This window comes from Camelus bactrianus, chromosome 3, assembly GCF_048773025.1.
Source record: "Camelus bactrianus isolate YW-2024 breed Bactrian camel chromosome 3, ASM4877302v1, whole genome shotgun sequence".
NCBI classification, from domain to species: Eukaryota; Metazoa; Chordata; class Mammalia; order Artiodactyla; family Camelidae; genus Camelus; species Camelus bactrianus.
Window position 1 is genome coordinate 55,912,776 of NC_133541.1, and position 16,919 is coordinate 55,929,694.

General features: G+C 32.8%; 1 protein-coding gene across 7 annotated transcripts in view; it reads right to left on the minus strand.

Annotated features, from left to right (window-relative positions):
- The window catches only part of SSBP2 (single stranded DNA binding protein 2), a 248,500-nt gene that overhangs the window by 36,174 nt on the left and 195,407 nt on the right, over positions 1-16,919 (minus strand). For 4 of the 7 annotated variants that reach the window (XM_010949231.3, XM_010949228.3, XM_074360321.1 and 1 more), the window contains 3 exons: positions 11,199-11,265; positions 10,405-10,475; positions 3,851-3,942 (listed from right to left, as the gene is read on the minus strand). In XM_010949231.3, the coding sequence (XP_010947533.1) occupies positions 3,851-3,942; positions 10,405-10,475; positions 11,199-11,265 (230 nt within the window). The remainder of the gene's footprint in view (positions 1-3,850; positions 3,943-10,404; positions 10,476-11,198; positions 11,266-16,919) is intronic. The other 3 variants (XM_010949232.3, XM_010949230.3, XM_074360320.1) reach the window with 1 other exon arrangement.

The following is a 16,919-nucleotide window of genomic DNA, read 5'->3' on the forward strand; positions in this document are numbered from 1 at the left end:
AAGTCTCTTGTCCTCATACTTTTAGTATTACGTATATCTGCATAAATACTGCCTGATAAAAAGCAGACCTCTATCAGCAGGTCCTCTATAATAAAAGTCACTCAAAATTCCCTTTCTCTCTAATCTCTATGAAAAGACTGTGACATGTCCCCTGATTCTTATTTTAGGGACCTTAAACCTAAAGTTCTAAATGTTAGAGGCTGTCCAAGTTAGCTATATTACTTGTGTCTTCTTGGAATGTTGAAAACTGTTTTGAGCTTTATTTTGGGATTCCCCAGGAATGTCAGCAGTAGGAAAGGTCATGAAAATTGTGCCTTGAGCTCTGTTAGGATGCCCAAGTGCAATTTTTCCAAACCTGCTTGAGTAATAGAAGGGGAAAATATGATGCCTAAGGGGATGTGGTCAAAGTATTCCGCACAGGGAGAAGGCGCGGGGCACCTGTATTGTCCCTGGAAATTGTTCCTCTTTAACATGGTGATGATGACAATGATGATGATCTTACAATTAATTACTGAAACATTTAAAAAGATGATTTTTTGTATAGGATTCAATGTCCTAATGCGCAGAAACTGAGGTAAACCACGGGCTATGTGTTGATCAAGTAAAACATTTGACTTGTTTGATGTTAAATAGAACACAGTGAAGAAACTGGGAAATACTGATCTGTTTGAAAATATTTTAAGTTTTGCAAATACCGCTAAATAAAGTGGAGTTTATAGTAGCGAGTTGTTCTACCAGAACAACCACTTAAGCTCAGTAATTCCTATTCCTTTTGAGGGCCATCAGTATTATCAAGAAAGTGATCTATAAACAATAATGTAGGCATTATTTCGAATGTAAATGTCTACATAAGTGTAATTGCAAACAGAATCAGGTTAGCCTCACTTAAAAAGAGAAAAATGGAATTTAAAAGAAGTCTATTTTTTGTAAAGGGTATCTGGATATGATGAGATGAAGGCAGCCATGATTACCAAAGAGAAAAATTCTTTTCTTCTGTAATTCAGTCATTTTATTTCAAGATAATAACTCTACAAACTTTATAATTCTATAGGATATTATCCAGGACAAGAAGGTTTAGATTCTTTGAAATTCTTGGTCCTCAGTTTCTATTAAAATACCGAGGTGTACAAAGTTGAATTAGAAATGTTTTAATGTTGAATCCTACATTCTTTTGAAATTTGTAAAAAGGTGGTTTATTTAGAAATATAGTTTCCTTTAAAAATAATCTATAATGCATTTGAAAATATTTACATCATGATTGCAGTTTGTAAATTCTACTTCAAATTACTGAAATGGGTATTAAGCTTTATTTCTAAATATAACTAGTTATAGAAACATTAAAGGTGTACTCTTATTTTAATTTTAGATGACACTACATACAATTTATCCTGAGTTTAGAGTTAGAAAATGTTCAAAATTACATTAAAATAACCATTTTCTTTAGAGGCAACCAATATTTTTTTTAAACAACAAAATTATCAAAATTTCATTCCAAATAGTTTATTCTCAGTAAAAGATAAAGTTGTAGTTAGAATATGGTATTTAGTTTCTTTAGTGACCAGTTTGGGTTTTTTTTTTTTTTTTTTTTTTTTTTTTTTTTTTTTACTGATGTTATACTTTTATGGCAAATAAGAAAAAGTGACAAGCTAAAGAAACCTCATCCATATACGATTCTTCAGCATACCCCACCTCATCCTGACACACAAATATCTTAGACTGTTAAAAATGTAGCTTAAGGTAATCCTACTCTAATGCCTTTTCCCTTGATTTTTAAGTTACCCGACATGTAAAAAGTGACATGAAGAAAGCCATAATTCTAGTTAGAAACACTTAATTATCATAATACAGTGAGATTTACTTTGTTTTAAAGAAAATAAATTATGAAGTGGATTTCAATAAAATTTACTCTATTGAGTACAATGGAGATAATAGTGTTTTATTTCTCTTCAAATTCACTTTTGCTTTGTTGGAGCCAGTATCAATAAAAGAATTATTCTCTCTGGTTGGATCTTCCATACTTCCAAACTTTCCCTGTTAGGGGAAATATTTACAATTTCATTGTCCTTGAAGGAAACTTAATTTATAGAAAACTGAAAATGATATAAGACCCCAAATAAAAGTCCATAGTAACAAACAATGGAAATTTGAGTCTGTAAGGCTTAAAGTTCTTTAAAAACCAGATATTATATGAAGTATAACTATATAAAGTATTATATTTAAAAATACTGGGTATATTTAACAAGAAACCAAAATATCAACAAAAACAATCACATTAAAATTTTCAGCCATATTTTTAGTCTCCATAGGCTAGGGAATTAAATGTACCCATACGTATTTAAGTGTATGTGAAAAGGAACTAGACAGTTTTAAGCAGCTATTTGAGCCTCTAAATGGTCACACGGAATAACTTTTTTCTGTACTAGTAAAATCTGGCTAATTATCATGATGAATAATATAAAAAATGATAGTATATATATTCTTAATATTTAATGATAATTCTGGGTTGATCATAGCATTCAAAATTATTCCTTAAAAGTTAATTCCATTTTAAATTCAGAATCTTACAAAAGTAAATTATGTATCTATATCTATATCTACATCTATATCTAAATCCTATTGTTAAGAGTTTCAGCTTTTGATATAAGCACAAGATACTCCTTTTCATAGCAACCATTAATAAAGGCTAAGCCTTTGAGGAATTTAAGAAAAGTCAGACTTCGTGTCTATCCATTTTTACTTTAAAAGTGGAAAGATGTGATAGGAAAATTTGACCTACTTTTTTTCCTTGTTCTGTTAGGTTTGAGTCTGGCTGATACCCATCTATTAACCTATTTTCTATTTTAGGCAAAACTGCTTTCCATGAAAATGGTTTCAGAAACTTTAAAAAAATCCCTACATACATCAAAAGAGCATACCTCAGTATATATTCAATACTATTAAATGATGGCAGAGTTGTTTAACTTGACATATAAGTAACCAAAACACAGACTAATGGGAAATACATTAGAGGAGACCACTCACAACCTTATATGGAACTCTTTGATTATTTCTGGTAAACTTTCTTTAGGCTACAGCATGAAATTGATCCACCTAATGAATTAAGGAAAGACATTAACAAGTACTGGGGTTATATGGAACCTTGAGAGCAAGTCACATAATGGAAAATAAATTTCTTAACATATTACATCATATTGGCTGATAGAAGCAGCTACTTTTTGGTCTTGAAAGGCCTTTTCAGTAAACAAGACAAAACAAAACACACAAACAACCCCCCAAACTGTTAGTTTACTCCTTATCTAAGTATATCTTGAATTTCAAAAGAAAATACACTATGGAAAGTTCTTTAATAAAGGAAAAACTACCAGAGAGACTTCTTCCTGGGTAAATAGCAGTCCCAACAAAGCAAAAATAAAGACATATATATTTATGAATTGAAAACTCTTAGGAATCATATGTTAAAATGAAGTTATCAGTATTCACTTGTCTGCTTCTGTAGACTTACGTCATGGTCCTGGTGTCAGCATCTCTTTACACTTTGTATGGACTATGTGAAGATTATGCTTATTTATAAAAGGCTAGTTTTTATGATAAATGAAACATGAAAATTAGACTGTAAGTTGGCACTTACGGCATTTGAAAGTGGGAAAAAAATGAAAGGTTGCAAGAGAAGGAAGATAAACACAGAAAAAACGTAAAAATGAAGCAAACACTACAGCTCATGTTTAGTTCACTTATACTAGTTTCTTTATATTACACAGAAATCGAGGAGCTTAAATTGTGATACAAATTGGTGTAGCTTTAGAAGACAGAAAATAGAACACTTTACAGGATAATATAGCATTTTGCTTACATGTTCATTCCAGGCATTCCAGGGCCACCTAAAGCATTCAGTGGGGGTCTCATTGCACCTCCATAGTTCTGTAATGATAACCAAGGGTCAGACTACCACAAAACAAAAAAACAAAACCAAAGAGGAGGGGGGAAAGAAAGGAGAGCAGGTTAATGATTTCCCTACATAACTCCTGACTGGATAAGGCCTGTGCAATTCATTCTCTGAAGGGTCCACTCTTGTACTTTTGCTTCTATTTCAACAATTACTTTGGTTTGTGTCTTTTAAAAACTATGTGAGTATGTATGATCATTGAAGTTCGCTACATGACTAAGGTATAGTTGCAATTATAATATTGAACATATCTTTATTAATTTCCTGACATCTGTACAACAGTGAATTTTTTCAAATGAAACATTTCATAAATCCAAAACTGTTTTTAAAGAAAAGATTTAGTCAACGTGTTTGAAATTGACCCAAAACAATTATACAAAGTCTGGGGGGATAAAAAGCCAAATAGGTGAATCCAACATAGTAAAACTGAATGCAAACTTCTGTTCACAAAATAATATATCCCATAGAGAAATGTACTAATATATAAATACACAAAAATATATGAAAACTTAAAATAGGTATGCATGAATTATATGACTCAATAGGTTTCTGTCAATATGTATTATATGCATTAAAAGGATAAAATATTTTAATGTTTTAACATATATATCAGCTTACTTTAGTTTCCATAAAGCCCCAAACATTAATTTTAACATTATCATGTTAATATATTTAAAAGATTAATTTTAACATTATCATGTTAATATATTTTGACAGTATCAACTACTTTCATATTTGGCTTTCTGACACCACTATTCCAACTTTTCTTCTTCAGTTTCCTTTGCTGTCTCCTTTTTTGCTAACTCTTTAAATGTTGCTTTTCTCCAAGTTCTAGCCACAGTAGTCTTCTAAATAAATACGTATTTATGGGTAACCTTCATGGCTACCATTTGTTCAACAACTATTCATATGTTAGGAATTCTTTCATATTTTGTCATAATGTCTCCCCCCCAGCTCTTAGATAACTGAACTGCATATGGGTTGTTTCTCTTTGAATACCATTTCATACTCAATGTATCTAGAAGTAAACTCAGTCTTATCTGTTCATGGCTGTGTTCTTCCTATTGCCTTTCTCAGTCAGTTCTCTGGCATCATCTTCTCAGCCACAGTCCAGGCTAAGTACCTCTAGGAGCTCCTTGATGCTTCTTTTATTTCAATTTCCATATCCAATCAGTTATCAAAGTCTATTGATTCTACCTGTGAAATAGCTCTTGAAATACTGCTCTCCTTCATATCACCCTTACTGAGACTACTGTGCTCTTAGTTGGTCTCTCTAAGCCTCTCCCCCTCTCAATCTAGTCTCCATACTGCCTCCATAACTTTGGTTTGAAAATTCAGTCCTACTTATGTCACTTAAAAGCCATGATGACCCACGCTGCTTAGCAAAGAAAGCCTATGCTTCGGCATGGCTCCATGATGTTACCCACAGATCAGCCCTAGCCTGACTATCCTGCTCTCATTTTCTATAATATTTACCTTCTTCCCTTCTCCCAACTGCAAGCTCCAGACTACTGGATTTCTTATGATTCAGAAACATGCAATACACTTTTCACTCATGTTAACTCAGCTGCCATGGCCCTCTGTGTAGTAGGTACTAAGATGATAAGGAAATACTCATTGAGAAAAGGTCAGTTAACTCCAGAGGGTAAGCCACAGTTTATAAATAAATAAATTACCTAATTACAAGCTCATCTCATTATTTATTTACTTTTAGGAAATATTACTTAAACATCTCAATTCTGTGTGCTATGGGAGAGTAGAATAGTGTCTATCCACACTTGAGTCATTGGTTAAAAAGACAGCTAATTCCTTTAACCTCTGGATCAAGCATGGTGGTAGCAGCAAGGTATTAGCAAGGAGTTCTGAGAAGATAGTCACTGGGAACAAAACCTGAATTGTACAGTATAATAGAAATTCTTCATACACAAAAAAACTGCCTCTCATTTTTGATCTTAGAAGATCTGTATTTTGTTTTATCAAGGAAATCACTAATTTTCCTTATAGCTCTGGACATAGAAAGATAGTGGTTTGAATCTTTTACCCCTGCCCCATTTCCTCTGCCCCTCTTCCTATATGTGTGATGGTGGGCCAGTGATTCTCCCAATGATCCACTCAACCTTAATTTCCTTAACTGTGAAGTGATAGTATCATCTCTCATAAGCTTGTTGGAAGAAAAATGAAATCATATAAAACACCTCTCAGAGTGCTTGGTGCATTAAAAGCATGATACCTGATGTTCCAACATTGTAATGGCTGACCCTTATCACTGTTAATAAGGGACTAACTTAAATGAGTCTTCATCTTCCTTTGAGGCCTCAACCCCAACAGAATTACATGCTGGTTTATGTAGTGACTCCCTGACAGATTATGCATATTTCTTTGCTAGATTTTTTCCTGCTGCCTAGTAGTTTTTCTTTATTTATCTGCATCTCCTGCTTATCTTGAAGGTAGAGTCTGTTTCACTCATTGTATAGCCAGTGTTCAAGTATCACAGTGCACAAGTGTCAGAGGAAATGAGTAAGAAATTATCCAATAATTTGACAGACTTACAAAATATTTTCATGTTGTGAATAATCTGAAGCAAATAGAAAACAGGAAGATAAGAAAGAAGAGCAACTGGCTTTCTAACTGGTAACACAGGCAGAATAGGAAGAGCTAATTCAGAATCACTGAATTTTAAAGCTGATGGCAGCTATACAGCTGTACAGTTTAATCTTCCTCCCAATGCAATGCCCTGACAAAAGGGCTGTTCAGACCCTGCCTGGAAAGTTCATAAAGAGTTTTTCCATGATTGGGCAGTTTAACTTCTAGATAGTTCTTCCCTATGCTGAGCTAAATTCCCTTCTCATCCTAGATTTCAAAATACAGAATGGCTTACTCTTTCTTTACATGAGAGCCTGTCCTATATTTCCATCTCACCATTCCTCCACCCCAGTTACTTAATTTGGGAATGGTATGTTCCTACTTGTATAAAACTCATTTGTTCTTCAGATTTCTAGAGGAACTAGAACTGGTTGAGTAGTCTTGGTGAATTTTTCTATTAATCATATGGTACCGGTGGAGTCTAAGAACACACAAACTAAGTATATCTTACTACAAAAGCCAAAGAGAAAAATGACTTGAAATATGGTATTAGGGAAGATACTCTTCTTGACTAAATAGATAATTTTGCTTTTCTATTGAAAGGATATTGATATCAATTTAAATATCATATATTATCACTGAAGTTAGATTTAAAATAGATTAAGAGGTGGGAACATATGGCAGGATTTGGAGCCAAGTTTATTTCTTCATTCAGGCAGTAAGTTTTAATCACATGTTCACTACGTTCTAGGTGTGCACATTGCCTACATCAGCATTATCTAAGAATCGTTAGATTAAATATATTTCTTCTAGGAGTTTAGTTATTCCAATAGATGACTACTGTCCCTCTTCACCACATTGGTCTTAAGCTTAAAAAATTGTGGAAATAATATCTATGATACAAAGGAGATGTGTATTTTGTTTGTGCATATAGCTAGAAACAATATTCCAGAGGCTGTTTCTGTAATTCAGCTATGAAAAAGCAAATGCATTCCATTCTTGGGTAGCATCAGTATGATGAAACATCTGTTATGCGAGTTGTTTTTCTATTGTCTTTCAAGAAACATGGCTAACCTCATTACAAAGCTCACAGTTTATAATCCATATGTTTATATACTAGGTGTTTTGAGTAAGTATCTCAAGAATCCCCTAATTCAAATGTTTTTTCTTCACTTTTTCTCCTTTGCATCATTCATATGAGTATGATTCCTGCTTTAAGTACATGATACCTATAAATAATTTCCTTTAACCTTTAATACTTTGTATGTTGTGATTTTTAAAAAGTTGTTGTAGGTATTTCTAGTTTCTGAGGTAAATTCGTACCAAAGCACTTTACTTCCCTCTGATTATAAAGAACAGATAGTAAGGATATTAATCCAATGGAAGAAATAAACTACTTTCTTTGGGTTTGAAAATGCAAAGAAGGAATTCATACTTACATGATAAACTTAGTAAAACTCTTCAATAAGAGATTACTCATAATCTCACTGGAAATATTTTCTTACTTTCTGTTGTAATTTACTTATAACACAAAAACACATAAATGTTTGGCTAGATATTTATAAAACATAAAGACCAGTATGCTTCTTATTTCTGAATTTTCAAATCAGATCTAATTTTTCATATAGCTTAGGTAAGCATTAGTATATCTTAGAAACACTGCAAAACTTACTCAAATCAGACTCTAGTTTTTAAAAGTATTGAAAATACTGGTCCGGGATGACAAAAGCTCCAAGAGCTGCTAGCTGAAAAATAAGTGAACCGAATGAAGAATAAAGTATAGGCTTCAAGCTTCTAATGTGTATTTAAAATAGATCTGTTATGAAAACCTTTTGGGAAAAAAATCCTTCAGGTTCTGTACAGCCAAACTGGTCAGCTTAGTTCGTTAAAGACTAAAAGTATATTAAGTCGGTGAAATATCCCATAGATCTTATAAATTATAATTGCCATTAATAGCTTAATGATGGTCACATAAATCATCTCTAACATGAGGAAAAACAGGGAAAAATAATCTAAATATCTAAATCAGATTTTTATAAGATAGTAAGAAAATACACAGGAAATAACTGAGACTAAATAAAAGAAATGTTCCTCTTTCTGACTTTGAGGATGTCACATATATTTATATAACAGTTTTTTTCATGTAACATATCTCTTGTAAATTTGTGCTTCGTGTTCTAATATATATAGTTGAACCTTGAACAACATGGGTTTGAATTATGCTGGTCCATTTATATGTGGATTTTTTTCAATAAATGTATTGGAAAAATTTTTGGTGACTTGTGAAAATGTGAAAAAACTCACAGATGAACCACGCAGTCTAGAAATAGTGGAAAAAAAAAAAGAAAAAGTTAGGTATGTCATGAATGCATAAAATATATGGAGATATAAGTCTTCCCTTACATAGGCATAAGGTGAGTGATATTCAATATAAAATTAATAATGTGTTAGTTTTCTTACTGTTTTATAACTTTGCTTTCAAAGAACTGCATTACCATACAGTGTGTACCTCTCTCTCTCTCTCTGGTAATTGGAGAAACTGTATCAGCCTATCATGGCATATAAGTGGTTTTTAAAAACTGTAACTGCTTCCAATACAGCATTATAAATATGACTGTAATACTGTATGCCATAAAGCTGTTACGATGATTCATCCATTAGTGTGTAGGCTAGGCTACTGTGAAGTGGTCGTACTGATGATTAAACTAGCTACCGTAAAACCGTAATACTGCTGCTTCTTTGTTATCAATGTGTCAATCATTGTACCTTTATTCATATAAACTCAAAAGTTTGAGGAGAGTCAAAAGTTATACATGGATTTTTGACTGTGCAGGGGTTTGGTGTCCCTAACTCCCATACTATTCAAGGGTCAACTGTGTATTACTATATGTTAGTTAGAAACTCCTAGGTCTAAGTCACACTTCCCTGGGTGACAGATTCTTAATTCTCTGACTCCTTTGGGCACACAACAAAATATTAATATAACTGTTTAAAAGTAGATTAATGAAAAAAGCTCCTAAAACTGCCACTGAAAAAACTGTTCTTGGAAAGAATAAAGAAAATAAATTAATTCATTCTTTTAACTAGTGTTATGGTACACTAATCTCTGACCTATGAGGAAGAAATTTAAAATTCTGAATTCTGGGTTTGTTTCTTTGAAATGAAAATAAAATTAATTTCTACCCCATGAAGTTTTCCCAAGAGTGATAAAAGAACGCTTCAGCTAAAATAAGTAACAGTATTCTATAAAAAAAAATGTTACCAATAGCTTGAATAGGTTCAAACTTGGTGTAAAGTTGTGAAATTTTGATACAGAAGGAGGCTAAGATCTGATGTATACTGATAGTATTATGCTTGTTCAGTAACACCCATTTCAATGTTTTTTTCTAAATGGTTCTCTACTGTTTCCATATTCTGTAAAGAAATATGATAGTATATACAAAATTGTCAATGGCACTCTTTAAAAGACTGACAGAAATATATTTTATACTGTTTATTTTATTTACTATTTCAGTCAACTGGGTTTTATTTTATTTATCTTACATAGTTATCTTCTATGATAATTGCTACAATTTTTCATATTTCCTCAATATAACAAAAGGGTAATATTTATCTTTTTTTATAATAATTACTGTAATGTATTTCTACACAACGTATTTTCTCCAGTGTACCAAAAGCATATGTGATAGCACCTGTTAAAATACGATCTGTTGTTACATCAATTTGGACATGTCATAGATAATATGTCCTCAAGAGCCTAACAATCATGTTACATTAAGCCTTTGATGTATATAATAGAAGCCAGCAAATAATATAGTTTGCTTGCATAAGATGAAGGCAAAAAACTCAGCCTCTAGCTTCCTGCACTGCTTATTTACCTGTGGTCCTAAGGGCACCATTCCTCTTGGAGGAGTCATTCTCTGCATTGGCCCACCCATATTTGGATGCCCTAAGGACAGAAAAAAAGTGTGATGTTATTAGCAATGCAATGAGCACGAGTGCTAAACCAGAGGCTACAGCCTCCTCTCTGCTTGGTGTTACATGTCATTTACTAAGGGACTGGACCACTGACGTCGCCTCATGTTGGCTCCCATGGCCAGTTTTCTACCTCTTAGCACTATCTACTCACACTCTCCATTAATGTCTTGAAATATTCTTCCCATTCTGTGTTGAATTATATCTCTCACATCATTCACTCCTCTTTCCTTGGAACAGTATAACAGAGTCACATATATTTGTGGTACCTAAATAGCTCTATGGAAGGACCTGATTATTGGGTTTGTTAAACTATCAAGTAAGTCACTTGTTGCTTAGCATCCTGTCTCCTCCTGCTTGTCTTTCAGGTGGATTAAACCTCTATCTGAAACAGGCAGAGAAAAATCACAAGTCATATAATCACTTTGGGTCTCACTTGTTAGAAGCTATAGAAAAGGTTTTAGAACTTACTAGTTAAAATACAGATTTTGGATATTTAATTATTCTGTTTATGTTATCACTGCCCTCACTATCATGCATAATTAAGAATTAGCTGAAAGTATAACCATTTAGCCATGTTACCTTAAAAAATGCAACTGGTATAATTATGGAAGATCTATACAAGTGAAATTTTCCTTTAAAAAAACAGGATTTCATTTGAGATTCTGCACATCAATTTCACTTTTACTTTAGTCACCTTGTTGTCGAGTTGGGTCCATTCCACTGGGTAGTAATGGCTGACTTCCTGGGACACCTCCAAGCGCCTAGCATATTAAGTAAAACAAAATAAAAAGCAATACTGTAACTATTTATAAAATAAGAACTTTAACAATTCTCCAAAAATTTCTATAATTACAGAATGCACTGAAGTATTTCACAAGATTTCTTATATTTCATACTCATTTATGAATTTAATAGGTCTATACATCCAGTATAATTTCTTAGTTCTAAAAAGATTCTACTTAGTCCAATTTTGTGGCCAACAAAATTGGCATTTTGGGGGAACAAAAATCTAGGCAAAAATTGTCCTATTTCTTCCTGAGAAGTATAATGCCTTTCACCAAAATTAATTTACCAAGGGTACTAAAATAACTAATTTTGCTTTTTAAATGTAAGTTATTTCTACAGATTATTTTACTCACTGGGGAGTATGGTAGCAGCAGGACTAAAATGCCAGCCGGCCAATGAATATTATTTTTGGTAGTCATATTTTCCCTGGGAAACTATTAAGAAAAATAATACTCCAATTAAGTTCAAACAATTTGGCTGACTGGAAAAAAGAACTAGAACTGAAAAAAGGTAGAGACTGACAGACAGGGTTTATTTTATGCAGGGGTGCGATTCTGGACACATAATGAATTTTAAGTTTCTAATAATCACATGGGCAGCCCTTAGAGCTGGACCAAGCCATAAATGATTTCAACATACTGAGCCTATGAAGCACATATGAATACACATAGACATATAATTCTGACAAATTGGCGAGAATTTCTATAAAGGTTCACCAATTTAACTTCAAAGCAGGAAAACCTTACCTAATTAGTTAAAAATATCAAATATTTTGAAAGAAAATTTGGTATGAAAGAATTTATATATCCAGATCAGAATGTTTCCTTAATTGTTATCATTGGGATGCAGCAGAGAACTGTCATTTTTCAACCTATTTTGTAATCCCTTTTTTTAAAATTGAAGTATAGTCAGTTTACAGTGTTAGTGTCAATGTCTGGTGTACAACATAATAGTTCAGTTATAATATATACATACACATATTCATTTTCACATTTTTTCTATTATTAGTTACTACAAGATATTGAATATAGTTCCCTGTGCTATACAGTATGAACTTGTTGTTTATCTATTTTATATATGTTAGTTAGTACCCGCAAATCTCGAACTCCCAATTTATCCCTTCCCATCCCCTTCCTCCCCTGGTAACCATAAATTTGTTTTCTAAGTCTGTGAGTCTATTTCTGTTTTGTAAATAAGTTTGTTTGTCTTTTTTTTTTTAGATTGCACATACAAGTGACATCATATGGTATTTTTCTTTCTCTTTCTGGCTTCACTTAGAATGACGATCTCCAGGTCCATCCATGTTGCTGCAAATGGCATTATTTTAGTCTTTTTTATGGCTGAGTAGTATTCCATTGTCTAAATATACCACAACTTTATCCAGTCATCTGTTGATGGACATTTACGTTGTTTCCATGTCTTGGCTATTGTAAATAGTGCTGCTATGAATGTTGGGGTGCATGTATCTTTTCAAATTAGAGTTCCCTCTGGATATATGCCCAGGATTGGGATTGTTGGATCATATGGTAAGTCTATTTTTAGTTTTTTGAGGAATCTCCATACTGTCTTCCATAATGGCTGCACCAAACTACATTCCCCCCAACAGTGGAAGAGGGTTCCCTTTTCTTCACACCTTTTACAGCATTTATCATTTGTGTACCTTTGAATGATGGCCATTCGGACTGGTGTGAGGTGATACCTTATTGTGGTTTTGATTTGCATTTCTCTGATAATTAGAGATATTGAGCATTTTTTCATGTGCCTATTGGCCATTTGTATGTCTTCATTGGAGAATTGCTTGTTTAGGTCTTCTGCCCATTTTTGGATTGGGTTGTTTTAGTTTTTTTTTTTTTTTCTTATTAAGTTGTATGAGCTGTTTATATATTCTGGAGATTAAGCCCTTGTCAGTCTCATCTTTTGCAAATATTTTCTCCCATTCTGTAGGTGATCGTTTTGTTTTGCTTACAGCTTCCTTTGCTGTACAAAAGCTTGTAAGTTTGATTAGGTCCCATTTATTTATTTTTGCTTTTATTTCTATTGCCTGGGTAGACTGCCCTAGGAGAACATTGCTAAAATTTATGTCAGATAATGTTTTGCCTATGTTTTCTTCTAAGAGGTTTATAGTGCCTTGTCTTATGTTTGAGTCTTTAAGCCATTTTGAGTTTGTTTTTCTGTATGGTGTGAGGGAATATTCTAACTTCATTGATTTACATGCTGCTGTCCAGTTTTCCCAGCACCATTTGCTGAAGAGACTGTCTTTATTCCATTGAATGTTCTTGCCTCCTTTGTCAAAGATTAATTGACCAAAAGTATGTGGATATATTTCTGGGTTCTCTATTCTGTTCCACTGATCCGTATGTCTGTTTTTGTACCAATACCATGCTGTTTTGATTACCGTAGCTCTGTAGTATTGTCTGAAGTCTAGGAGGATTATTCCTCCAGCTTCATTGTTTTTCTTCAGTATTGCTTTGGCAATTCTGGGTCTTCTGTGATTCCATATAAATTTTAGGATTATTTATTCTAGTTCTGTGAAAAATGTTCAGGGTAATTTGATAGGGATCACATTAAGTCTGCAGATTGCTTTGGACAGTTTGGCCATTTTAGCAATATTAATTCTTCCAATCTGAGAACATGGAATATCTTTCCATTTGTTTAAGTCATCTTTAACTTCCTTAGTCAATGTTTTGTAGTTCTCTGTGTATAATAAGTCTTTTCACTTCCTTGGTCAGATTTATTCCTAAGTACTTTATTTTTTTGGATACAATTTTAAAAGAGATTGTTCCTTTACTTTCCTTTTCTGGTATTTCATTGTTAGTGTAAAGCAATGCCACTGATTTCTGTATGTTAATCTTGTATCCTGCTACCTTGCCAAATTCTTTTATCAGCTCCAGTAGTTTTTGTGTGGAGCCTTTGGGGTCTTCTATATATCGCACCATGTCATCTGCATATAGTGGCAATTTTACCTCTTCTCTTCCAGTTTGGATTCCTTTTATTTCTTTTTCCAGGCTGACTGCTGTGGCTAGGACTTCCAATACTATATCGAATAGAAGTGGTGAGAGTGGGCAGCCTTACCTTCTTCTGGATTTTAGCAGGAAGGCTTTCAGCTTTTAACCATCAAGTATCATGCTGGCTGTAGGTCTGTCATAAATAGCTTTTATTTTGTTGAGATATATTCCCTCTATACCCACTTTGGTTAGAGTTTTTATCACAAATGGGTGTTGAATTTTATCAAATGCTTTGTCTGCACCTATTGAGATGATCATGTGATTTTTGTCCTTTCTCTTGTTGATGTGGTGTATCACAGTGATTGATTTGTGTATGTTGAACCATCCTTCTGTTCCTGGGATGAATCAAACTTGATCATGGTGTATAATCTTTTTTATGTGTTGTTGGATTCTGTTTGCTGATACTTTGTTGAGGATTTTTGCATCTATGTTCCTCAATGATATTGGCCTGTAGTTTCCTTTTTTGGTAGTGTCTTTGTCTGGGTTTGGTAGCAGGGTGATGGTGGCTTCATAGAATGAGTTTGGAAGTATTCTCTTCAATCTTTTGGAAAGAGTTTGAGAAGGACTGAAATGAGCTCTTTGTATTTTTGATAGAATTCCCCAGTGAAGCCATCTGGTCCTAGACTTTTGTTTGCAGGAAGGGTTTATTTTTTATTGCTGATTCTATTTTACTTTTAGTGATTGGTCTGTTCAAATGATCTATTTCTTCTAGATTAAGTTTTGGTGGACTATATGTTTCTAGAAGCTTCTCCATTTCTTCTAAGTTGTCCAATTTATTGCCATATGGTTGTTCATCATTATCTTTAATACCTCTTACTTATTTGCTCAATGTATTTATTTTTTCAATATAACCACAATGGCCATTTTTTCCTTTCTGCTGCTTCTGTATGACCCTTCCCTGCATCCCCAAATGTTTTAGCATTCAAAAGCATTCAGGGGAAGTAAGGGTTTTTATGTGTTTTTATAGGATCTTATAGCTCACTTTTATAGAACTTAAATATGACCATGGCTTATTTCTTCTCTGTATCCCCAAAAGACTGTGCTCAGAGAGTGCAGAAACTATCTCTGCCTATTGGCTCAGAAACAAATATTTATTGATGGAATAAAAGAAATAGTTTACATTGGACAACTTTACACAGGATAGGAATCATCAGTGATAAAGTCATAAGAATGCAACAGATTTCAAAAAGTGAGAAGAAAAAAGATCAAAGATATAATTTTCTTAAAATAGCAAGAAGAGGTAGGAAAGGAAACAAACTGAATAGGTATGAAATTAGCAAGGGAACCAAGACCAACATTTCAGAATGCATGAGGGGAGTTTCAGGAAGAAAGATGTGGTCAACACTTCAAAAATTAGAAAGAAGTGAATTAAGAGGAAGACTGAAAATATATAACTAATCAACATTATTTTCAACTGTGAGTTTGAAGTTCTTGCTTTGTTAAGTCTCTGAGTGGTTTGAGTTTTATACTCTCTGAATTTCTAAGTCTCATTGGTGACACCATGTTTTATCACTAGATATCTTTTTCTTCAAAATTCTACTTTCTCTTGTTTATCTTGGAATATCAGAACAATCAGACGAGGCTTTCTGTTCTATTCATCACTTAAAAATATAGCATCATCCTATAAAAATACTAATCAACATCAAGTTGTCTTTCAAAATGAGTGTCTTTACCTAAACTTACCCCTTTAGTCACCAGTGTTTGTCTTTCGGTAAGTTAAATCTTTAACTTTTAAAACCTTTTTTAATACATCTCAGGATGACCAGATGATGGTTTTGTGCATCAAAAGATATGACTGCTAGATTACTTAAACTTTTAATATCAGGAAAAATAAATGTATACATCTTGTGGGTTGATATAATTCTCATGTTTGCCCACATGTTACATATATTCCATTCAGACTTGTTTATTAACTAGTCACAATTTTTGGCACACGTTCTTTGTTGTGTAAAAGACCTTCACTCTGAGAGAGAAAGTAACACTTATGATGAAGATGCTTAATAATAAACATAATAATATACACTTATGAGACAGTACATCTGTGCCAGGAATTTTGCTAAGCTCTTTATATTTATTATTTTATTCAATGCTTAGACAATAATCTCATGAAGTTATTATTATAAATCCTTTCTGATGATGAGAAAACTGGGATTTAATACAGAAGTAAGTCTGTTAATTTGTTCATGGTTATACTATTGGTAAGTAGCAGAGCCAGAGCTTCAAATTAGATGAACATGTTCCAAAAGTCCTAAAGATAAGCCTTAAATCCTAGGATTTAAAATAAATGAAATAATATGAAATTTTATTAAATGTTTTTAATTTAATAATTAAATGAAGGAATTTCTTACTGCATTAAAAATTATTCAGTTTACAAAGAATTCATCATATGATTTCAACAGTGTATGTTGAACTTAGGAACTTAAGATTCTGATATATATTTCCTTGAATACTATTTATATATAAGTGTATGTATGTATGTGTGTGTATATATACACACACACACACATATATATATATATACAGTCACCGATACTAAATGCTCAGTGATGATAAAAACAGTGAATTTATTAATGCCTTTATTATATAATTCAATTAACAATTTTGACCTCCCAAAAAATTTTAAT